Genomic DNA, 11237 nt, shown 5'->3' with positions numbered 1-11237 from the left:
ATCCTAACAATTAGTCTAGTCCTGCTACATTTGAACTGATTCAAAGTTTTACAGAGATTGTCCCAAGATTTCGGTTGTGACTGATTGATTGCAGAGATCCTTCTCCTAGTGTTTTTCAATTACAATACTGTGTAATGGACTGAATATAGTTGAAAATGAAGTATAATGGCTACTTCACTATATTAGTAATTGATACCTGGGGTTGCATTCAGATGGAAACAATAAGCCTAGCCTTGTGCCATTCTTTTTGATCTAATGTGGTATGTATAGATTCACCAGTAATAATTTAAAAAGTAAATAAGCAAGTACAAGGAAAATAATTTAAGTTTGATTAGGTATATAGTAAAACAAAGGAGGTAACCTTAACCTAAAGATATACTAGTGGACATTAATTCCATGATCCTTAATTAAACTTAAAATTCTTGATTTTTTTCCTTTTAATTGTTTCCACTATAGATTGTTCTTAGTACTGTCTAGAACTATAATTCCAAACTACACATAGGATGAACCCATTCTTTGGACATTATAGATAATACTAACTATATATACTAAAAAACCAGCTCTGAAAATTGTTTTAGCTATACAGCAATGATGATTCATCACCATACAAGTTTACCTATATTACAGCAGTTTCTTTCTTTGATGCCTTTCCCACACATGATACAATGCAGATCAATCAATTTATCAAAATTATTATAATTAATTCCTACAGTATCTATTTGTAGTTACACTGTTTTGATTTTCTTTGTAACTGACTGGGACAAATTTAGCCCCCTAGGCAACATCAACAGTGCTGTCTGTCCAGGGGCGGATCTAGGGGGGGGGGGGGGGGGCTGCGGGGGCTGAAGCCCCCCCCCCCCCCCCCCCCCCCCTTCAAATTTAGGCTTTACTTGATCAATATGCTGAGTATTATAATGAAATTTTGTCTTAGCATAATTATATGATCACTAATAATACAAATACTCATAAAACCACCTTATAAACATCTTTCCAAGGTATCATTAGTGGATTTATGCTAAAGTTTATGCAACAAGGACCCGGATCAGCATTGGAGGTGTACAAGATCGAGATACTCTAATAGAGCGATCAGCTAACTACTCTAATAGAACATTCACTGGAAACATGTAGTTGGTTCTGTTATGGAATTTTTTCCAAATCTGCCTACACCCATACATACAACGAAGTGCATTGGTCTGTTTAAAGGGCTTCATTCATCTACTTGTGTATATGTAGTTAATATGTATGGCAATATTTAATTCAAGTACACAATTTCCATTGAAAATGTTCTCAGATTCAATCTTGTATTGTTCAAATTTCAAAATTTTCCACCTTCAACATTATTATTCTAACATGCACCTATCCAGTGTTGTGCAATTGTGAGAGGGTGCATCATGTACTTGGTTGTCTGTACCTACCCAAACTTTTCCATTAGCAAAATGCTTCAGAGAGCCATACCTATAATCTAAAGGTAGTATATAAAATATCTACAGGCAGAACATATAATATTATGAATTTTATGTGGAAATGTCTCCAAATTGCAGTATTTTAGCATCTATTTTTTTTAAATTTTCCTGGGGGCATGCTCCCAGACCCCCCTAGTTCCAGCATGCTTAGCATGCTGGGAAGTGTGCTTTGCACACCCTCTACCCAATAGATTAGCACCTTCAATTAGTCCCCCCCTTTTATAAATCCTAGATCCGCCCCTGCTGTCCAATATTAACTTATTTAACTAATATTATTCAATAATACTATTGGAAAATTGTGCAAACTGAGTGGAGTTTGCTGAGACAGTCACAGTATAACTAGCTACTTTAATTTAACCATCCCACACATGTTTATTTATTGGTGTCTAGTTTATTGGTATCTAGTTTATCCTAAGAGGAATGGGTTGCACCAAAAGGCTATACCTACACAAGGGTGCTTCCCCAATACTGTACCTTACATATATAGCTACATACAAAACACACATAAGACAAAAGCACACAAACAATAATTTATACAGCAAACATATTACAACATGAATGCAAAGTACCGGCACACATGGAATGATAGCATCAAAAAATAGCTTAGCTAACAGCATGATGAAAAGCATCATGATTGGATAAGGATAGAATGTTAAAATTAATAGGATCTTGTTCCGGGTAGCTAAATGGTGTCAGTTAGCTACCAAAAAAGGAGAAACGGAACGAGTACATAACTAGCTAGCTATATCTAGCTGTTGTATTACCGAATCACTCAATGTACATGCTCACGGAGATCAAGACACATGATAGTGAGTCGTGCAGCCAAGTACAGCCAGTATGGATACATGATAGACAAGTGTGTATTTTACATGAACTAAGAAAATGCCGTTTTCACCCATCCGTAGCTTGATAATGGCAGAACAGAAATTAACCACTTTTGCTGTGGAAACCACCACGGGGAGGGGCACCTCCAATTTCAAATTTGAACTGAATATACCAAGCCATCACTGCGATATGCACCTTCAAAGTTCGTCTTAGTTTCTTCGGATTTTTCTTCATCTTCTTTATGTTCTTCTTTTTCTTTTCGCACTACTTAGAAAAAATGCTATTACTCACACATGCTTTAGTCGAGCTGTAAGAAAGTAATTTTTCATGTTTACAATCCAAATTTGTACACTTTGGATAAAGAACAAGGGAGTTATACGCGATTTTCAGAAAATTAGATAGCATTTTTTGTCACGGCCACAGGGTGAACTGTTTAAAGGAATGACTTGAAAATCGGTCTATACATGGAGTAACCATCGTAGTGAAAATCTTTGTAGTTTGAAAGAAATCGCATAACAGACTACAGTCATGGAGTTATAACAAACATGCCAAATATATGTAAAATGCGCACGATTGTCTCAGACTGATTGACATTACTTGTCTAGTTGTAGACTTGTTACTATTATTAGCCTTTGTAAATATGCGCATGTGTGATTCAAATATATTAGGTTTGGTACAAGGCGTGAACACATATTGTAGTTTGTTATTTCATCTCCTCTATTTGAGACCTTCATTGGTCATTCAGTGCTATCTAGCTACTATACTACACATTTGGTGCTGTGATGAAACATCTAGATGGAAGACATCCAACTTCTCTGGAGTCACTTGAGATGTTGAAGGGCAGCCATATAAGATTATCAATGCCCACATGGAGGCTTTACTCAACCTCACAAAGCCATCTAATAACTTGGTTAGTTTACAGGCCTTTCATGATACCATAGAAAGGCACATGAGGTCATTATCAACACTTGGCAAGTCTCCTGAATCATATAGTATGCTATTGATCTCATCCATCCTTAGTAAACTACCCATTGAAATCAAAACGGCATATAGCACATGAACACTTTGAGACAGAATGACCCATTAAAGATGTGTTTGCTGCCATTCATAAGAAGTCCAAATTTTTTAAATGAGTTATCAGTACTGTGGTAAACCTAGCAATTACGACAACTCCCCACCACCCACCAGTTCCTTCTACACAGCTACACACAAGGGCCACCACCATTGTGATGGTCAACAGAGGAAGGAACCTGTATGTTTTTTCTGTAAGGGAGGCCACAAAGGTGGTGTATGTAACAGTGTAACAGACCCTAAGGAAGGGTTAGCAATTGAAAAGCGAGACAAGTTGTGCTTCAACTGTCTTGCCAGGCATAAGGTGACACAATGTACCTCAAAGTTCAGTGCAAGAAGCGACACCACACCAGCCTTTGCCACGCCTTCCTAACAGAAAGCACACAACCACAACCTGACCAACAGACATCAGCATTACCTAATGCACAAGCACCTGCAACTGACAATGCCACATTCATCACAATGACACCTGCTCCTCTCTCAGCATTATATACCAGTGTGTGCTTATTGAAGACAGCTATTGCTGAAGTGTCATCAGCAACTACCACTACAGAAGGCAACATTCTGTTTGCTGAGGAAGCAGAGCTTTCATCACATGAGCACTGGCTGATGAACTGTGTCTTCATCCAACCCACCATGAGACTATCTCAGTATTGTCATTTGGAGCGTAGGTGTCCTTGTTCAGAAGCCTTGAGGTAGCAACACTCTTTGTATACACCCTGAAATCTGCTCGTATCCCAATTTTGGTCCTCATTGTTCAGCAATTGGCTGCCTCCATCCGAAACTCAGTGCATACCCACCTGAGTGAAGTTCCATATTTGAAGAGCCTCACATTGGCTCATCCAGTAACCGGGGATGAGAACTTCCAAATCTCAGTTATCGTTGGGGCTGACTACTATTGGTGTTTTGTACAAGATGAGGTAATTCAGGGTGATGGACCCACAGCAGTTCTATCACGACTAGGCTACCTATTGTCTGGCCCACTCCCCTTACCCAACCCATTAATTCAACTAACCTTCATATAACTATATTATCATGTACCACAGAAACCAGTGGCTGATTCAAATTCTGGAATTCAGAGTCTGCAAGCTTGTCACCCACTACAGACACTCAGGGAAAACAATGTGCTCCTCCAACAATACATAAAAAGCCATATCACAATATGATCAGATGGTGCCTATAGCTTGCATTTTCCCTGGAGAGAGGATCACCCTCCTCTCCCATCTAATTATTCCATCTGCTCAAAATGAACTAAGTCCCTAGCACAATGATTATCCAAAACACCACAGCTGCTAAAAACACATGGAACCATCATTAAAGATCAAGAGCAACAAGGCTTCATAGAAATAGTAGAGAGCAGCAGTCACACACATAATGTACAGTAGTTCACCCTAGTGATGTGCGATATATCGAAAAAATATCGATTTCGCGATAATTTTGTCGATATCGTTATCGTATCGATTTTCGATACTGCTTTAGCAGATTTCGATATTTATCGAAATGGTAATATTTTGCGATATTTATCGAAATATCGAAGAATATTTTGATGAATCTACAACACTTAGTGTGTGATTGCGCAATGACGCTAGAAATGAAGGTTGGTTCTGTACTATCTAGCCACTTTAAAAACTTGTCTACCAGTTTTCTAGGCTTATTATTAGTTTTGTGCAATAGTTTGTGTGTAAATTGTATTTCAAGTATATTCATAAATATCGGCCGCCCGCGCAATTACACCACCCACACAATTAAAAATTATCGAAAATCATATCGAAATTTCGATATTTACCCCAATATTGTATCGATATTATAGTATATTGAAATAAAAATCCTGATATCGCACATTCCTCATCACCCAGTCAGAAAAGACTCGACCACCACAATCATCCAAATGGTGTATGACTGCAGTTGCAAACAGTCTCGCAACAGTCCTAGCCTTAATGACTACCTTTCCGCAAGCCCCCATTCTTCACAGATCTTTGCACCATTCTCCTCCATTTCCGGCTACATACGTACAATTGCGCTTTCAGCTGACACTGACAAAGCCTTTCTCCATGTGTGTATATAGATGAATCAGACAGGGACAGTTCAAGTTTTTTTATGGCTGTCGGATCCCACTGACGAGAACAGCCCCTTTGTGATTTATAGATTGTGAGTTGTGCTATTTGGAGCTACCAGTTCTCCTTTCATACTGTGTGCAGCACTTACTTTCCACCTAATTCGGAATTCCTCAGAAATATCACAGGATCTACTTCACAATTGTTATGTAGACAACGTTGTGTCTGGTTGCCTTAGTGAGGAAGCTGCACACAAATATTTTATTGTAACTCTTTCTGTACTCAGTAGTGCAGGTTTCAACCTATGCTCCTGGTCCTCAAACTGTGATCGCCTTCAGCAGGTTAGGCCTGAGTCTATTATGCTTTTGAAATGCCTATTATGCTTTTGAGCATTGCTCCAAATTTCTCCTATTATGCTCCAATTATTCCCAGTTGTGTGCCATTATGCTCCAAATATGCTCATATAAAATTGTGTTTTGACTGCTCTATTAGAGTACGTAATGCATTTGTGAGCATTCTATTAGGATATTTCATTATCTGGTGACTGTTCTATTAGAATATATCGATCTTTAACTAATCTTTTTCACAACGTAGCTGTAAATCTGATTTTTATCATGTTTGCACACTATCCCGTTCTGCATCATGCAAATTAGGTAGAGTTTCAGCTTCTCTGATAACTAATGCACAAAAATTTTGCCTATTATGCTGGCATTATGCTGATACTTTTGGCTACCTATTATGCCCCAAATTATGCTGACATGATCGGCGCAGGCCTACAGCAGGTAGCATCACAGCACAAAGTTGTTGAACCAAGCAACCCAGTTAAGGTACTAGGAATGTACTGGAACACTGAGAGTGATATGCTCTATGTCTCCCCCAACCTAGACACAACGTTTCCGCCTACAATGACTAAGAGAGATGTTCTCAAATGGTCATCAAGCATTTTTGATCCATTGGGACTACTATCACCTGTCACAATCTCAGCAAAGCTCTTCCCACAACAGCTATGGTAAGAGCATTTAGAGTGGGACATAACACTTGACCCCAGTCTGTGCGCTCAATGTATCACAATTGCTGCGAACATTGCACAAGCCACAAATTTGTCCTTCTCCCGTAAGTACAATATTGTGCCTCAGGGTGTTTCTACCAATCTGTATATCTTTGCTGATGCAAGCCTAAATGCTTATGGTGTAGTTGCATACATCCAACAAGGGCAAGCACCAGCCTGAATACTGATGTCCGAGCACCATTAAAGCAGCTGTCCCTTCCCAAGTTGGAACTGAATGCAGCTGTACTTGCAGCCAGGCTAGGACACTTCATTATGAAATCCCTGACCATCAATCTGACTATAAACTTGTGGTCAGATAGCCAGATCATTCTGTATTGGATCGCCAGCCAGAAAACGTTAAAAACATATGTAAGCCACAGAGTTGTTGAGATTCACTCGATTTCCAAGAATTGGCAATATTGTCCATCTACGGACAACCCAGCAGACCTCATCACAAGAGGAATCACCTTTCAACAGCTCAACTACATGGACCATCATGGCTGCCATCTCCAACATATTGGCCAACCTGGGATCCAACAGAGTCCTTCTGTCACAATCAGAAATTGACCTAGAACAACCGGATCAAAACTGCCACACTAAACAGAAGGAAAGCAGTCCATCAACCAGCCTCCAAAACATCATAGACATTGAGATGTATAGCTCCCTGCAGAAGTTGCTTGCTGTAATTGCATATGTGCTATGCTTCATCCACTACATGAAGCATCTATCACCTGTTAGCACACAACATATAACCTCAGTTGAACTATCAAGAGAAAACTTGAAGTTCCTTGAAGCTGTCCAACATGCCAACAGAGATTTCCAACTTAACTTCAAATTCTCACCGCTTTCCATTGGTATGACAGCTTAGGCTATTCCTGGACCAAAACCAACTGATCAGATGTGGTGGGTGTATCCATAATACCCCACTATCAGAGCTCACAAGGTTCCCCTACCTACTGCCATCCAAACATCATTACACAAACCTTGTGATATTGCAAGCACACGTATCATACATCACAGTGGTGTAAATTCCACCCTGATGGTGATCCGGCAGCAGTACCGGATACCGTCAGGAAGACAGCATATCCAGTCACTGCTTTGGAAGTGTGTAACCTGCAGGAAGGTTTCAGGCAAACCATACTCAACACCAGACCCTCTGCCACTTGTCAATGCAACAAATCTGATTGAAGTGACTGGAGTGGATTTCACTGGTGCACTGTATGTCCGGAACAGTGAAGGTGAACAAAAGGCCTACATTTGCCTCTTCACCTGCGTTGTTTCCAGAGCAATCCATCTGGAAGTAATTGTTGACCTTACTGTTGCATGTTTCTTACAGGCATTTTGTTGCTTTGTCAACAGAAGACCCTTACCAAAATTGATGCTTTCTGATAATGCCTCCACATATTTGGTTGCAGCCGAGGAGCTTCAGAGCCTATTATCATCTGTGGAACTAGCTGAGAACCTTTCTAGGAGAGGTGTCAAATGGCAGTTTATTCCAAAGTGTGCCCCTCGGCTTGGGGGTTTTTTGGTAGAGACTCATAGGGCTTACTAAGTCAACTCTCAAGAAGATACTGGGCCACACTCATGCAACATCGAAGAGTATCCAGACTGTAGTGGTAGAGGTAGAGGCTGTACTGAACAATTGTCCTCTAACCTACATTTCACCTGATGTCAAGGATATGTACCCGATAACTCCCTCCCACCTCCTATAAGGTCAATCCATTATCTCCCTGCCCTATCAGGATGTACAAGATGACAAAGTTAATGATCCAACATATGGTGACGATGCAGACTTAAAGAAGCAAACTAAGACCCAAGCACTGTTATTCAAGCATTTCTGGACCAGGTGGCAGAAGGAATATTTGACTTCAGTATGAGAATTCAACCGTTCAACAGGCAATAACACCCAGACAATAGGAGTTGGTGATGTTACTCTCATTCATGATGACATGCCCTGGATCCAGTGGGGACTAGGTGTCATTGAACATCTCAACAAAGGTAATGATGGATTAGCTCATTCCACCAATGTTAGAACATCCACCGGACGAACTAATCGACCCATAGCTAAACTTTACCCTCATGAGGTCACAACAGCAGAATTAGCTAGAGCAGCACACCAAGACAACAGTACTGATAAAAATCCCACAGTGGAATTGACACCAAGGCCAGTTCGTCATGTATTGGTAAGTGGACGACAAAGGGTACAGCAATGGACTGGTGCACATTGTGCCCCCATGGAGGGTGTCTCAGACTGATTGACATTACTTATCTAGTTGTAGACTTGTTACTATTATCTAATCAAAAACAGCCAAGCTGTAAAAAAAGGAGTGCGGCCCTTGAAAAGGCTATGGTGAAAGAAGATGTGAAATCCAAGGTGGCGGCCAAGAAATGGCTGCCATGGTAGGTTAATGGTAAAAATTTTAATAACGACAATTCAGGTGAATTTGGTGATGCTTGGTCAATTGGCACAAAATTCACCTGACTTGTTGTTATTAAAATTTTTACCATTAACCTACCATCACAGCCATTCCTTGGCCGCCACCTTGGATTTCACATCTTTTTTCCCATAGCCTTTTCAAGGGCCGCACTCCTTTTTTACAGCTTGGCTGTTTTTAATTAGATTTCACTTCTTTTTGTATTTGTATACCCCAAAGCCGGCCTATGGCCAGTTTTTTAATCTATATATTTTTCTTTACCACAGGAAAAAGAAAAGATGAAGCAGATTTTATAAATACTTTAACCCATTTTGATTTTATCAGTAAATGTACAAATTATATATATAATGCATATATCAAGAGTTCATAATATAAAAAGAAAGCATATATTTATTACATGTCAATTAATCCCCACAGGATAATTTGCAGCTGATCTCTCAACTGGATGACTTGAAATGTAGCTGAACACTCTACAGGGTGATCTGCTTGTACATAGATGAACTCTTTACAGGATTCTCTCTAACGGGTGACTTGACTCTAGCTGAACTCTCTACAGGGTTATCTGTTTGTAGTTGAATTCTCCACAGGTTGATTTGTTTGCAGCTGAACTCTCTACAAGGTAACTTCTTCTAGCTGATCTGTCTACATGGTGACTTGTTTCTAGCTGGTCTCTCTACAGGGCGATTTGTTTGTAGCTGAATTCTCTACAGGGTGATGTGTTTGCAGCTGAAATCTCTACATGGTGGTTGCTTTGTAGCTGAACTCTCTGTAAGGTGACTTCTTCTAGCTGAACTCTCTACAGGGTGATCTTTTCATAGCTGAACTCTCTACAGGGTGATTTGTTTGCAGCTGAACTCTCTACATGATGATTTCTTTGTAGCTGAACTCTCTACAGGGTGATTTGTTTGTAGCTGAAATCCCTACAAGGTAACTTCTTCTAGCTGATCTTTCTACAGGGCGATTTGTTTGTAGCTGAGTTCTCTATAGGGTGTTTGTTTGCAGCTGAATTCTCTACATTGTGGTTTCTTTATAGCTGAACTCTCTACAAGGTGACTTCTTCTAGCTGATCTCTCTACAGGGTGATCTATTTGTAGCTGAACTCTCTACAGGTAATTTGTTTGTAGCTGAACTCTCTACAAGGTGATACTTCTAGGTGATCTCTCTACAGGATGACTTGTTTCTAACTGAACTCTCAACAGGGTGATCTGTTCATAGCTGAACTATCTACTGGGTGATTTGTTTACAGCTGAACTCTTTACTTGGTGGTTTCTTTGTAGCTGAACTCTCTACAAGGTAATTTCTTCCAGCTGAACTCTCTACAGGGTGACTTGTTTCTAGCTGATCTCTCTACAGGGTGATTTGTTTGCAGCTGAACTCTCTACATGGTAGTTTCTTTGTAGCTGAACTCTCTACAATGTGACTTCTTCTAGCTGAACTATCTACAAGGTGACTTGTTTCTAGCTGATCTCTCTACAGGGTGACTTGTTTCTAGCTGAACTCTCTACAGGTGATTTGTTTGCAGCTGAACTCTCTACATGGTGGTTTCTTTGTAGCTGAACTCTCTACAAGGTAACTTCTTCTAGCTGATCTTTCTACAGGGTGATATGTTTGTAGCTGAATTCTCTACAGGGTGATTTACTTGTAGCTGAACTCTTTACATGGTGATTTCATTGTAGCTGAACTTTCTACAAGGTAACTTCTTCTAGCTGATCTTTTTACTGGGCATATTTGTTTGTAACTGAGTTCTCTACAGGTTGATTTGTTTGCAGCTGAACTCTCTACATGGGAGTTTCATTGTAGCTGAACTCTCTACAATGTGACTTCTTCTAGCTGAACTCTCTACAGGGTGACTTGTTTCTAGCTGATCTCTCTACAGGGTGACTTGTTTCTAGCTGAACTCTCTACAGGTGATTTGTTTGCAGCTGAACTCTCTACATGGTGGTTTCTTTGTAGCTGAACTCTCTACAATGGAACTTCTTCTAGCTGATCTTTCTACAGGGTGATTTGTTTGTATCTGAATTCTCTACAGGGTGATTTATTTGTAGCTGAACTCTCTACAAGGTAACTTCTTCTAGCTGATCTTTCTACAGGGTGATTTGTTTGTATCTGAATTCTCTACAGGGTGATTTATTTGTAGCTGAACTCTCTACAAGGTAACTTCTTCTAGCTGATCTTTCTACAGGGTGATTTGTTTGTAGCTGAATTCTCTACAGGGTGATTTATTTCCAGCTGAACTCTCTACATGGTGGTAGCTTTGTAGCTGAACTCTCTAAAAGGTGACTTCTTCTTGCTGAACTCTCTACAGAGTGATTGATTTTTTTTGCAGCTGAACTCTCTACAT

At 39.9% G+C, this 11237-nt stretch overlaps 1 protein-coding gene across 1 annotated transcript; it reads left to right on the top strand.

Moving 5' to 3' along the window:
- The first annotated feature begins 6171 nt into the window (after positions 1-6171).
- LOC136253747 (uncharacterized) lies at positions 6172-8716 on the top strand. Its single transcript, XM_066046406.1, has 7 exons — positions 6172-6422; positions 6608-6793; positions 6870-7115; positions 7395-7734; positions 7798-7989; positions 8204-8332; positions 8426-8716. The coding sequence occupies exons 1-7, from the start codon at positions 6172-6174 to the stop codon at positions 8714-8716; spliced, it is 1635 nt and encodes a 544-aa protein (XP_065902478.1).
- The last annotated feature ends 2521 nt before the right edge of the window (positions 8717-11237 follow it).

This window comes from Dysidea avara, chromosome 4 (genome assembly GCF_963678975.1).
Source record: "Dysidea avara chromosome 4, odDysAvar1.4, whole genome shotgun sequence".
Taxonomy (NCBI): domain Eukaryota; kingdom Metazoa; phylum Porifera; class Demospongiae; order Dictyoceratida; family Dysideidae; genus Dysidea; species Dysidea avara.
The sequence above is the reverse complement of the archived record's forward strand: the minus strand, read 5'-3'. Positions and strand labels throughout refer to the sequence as shown.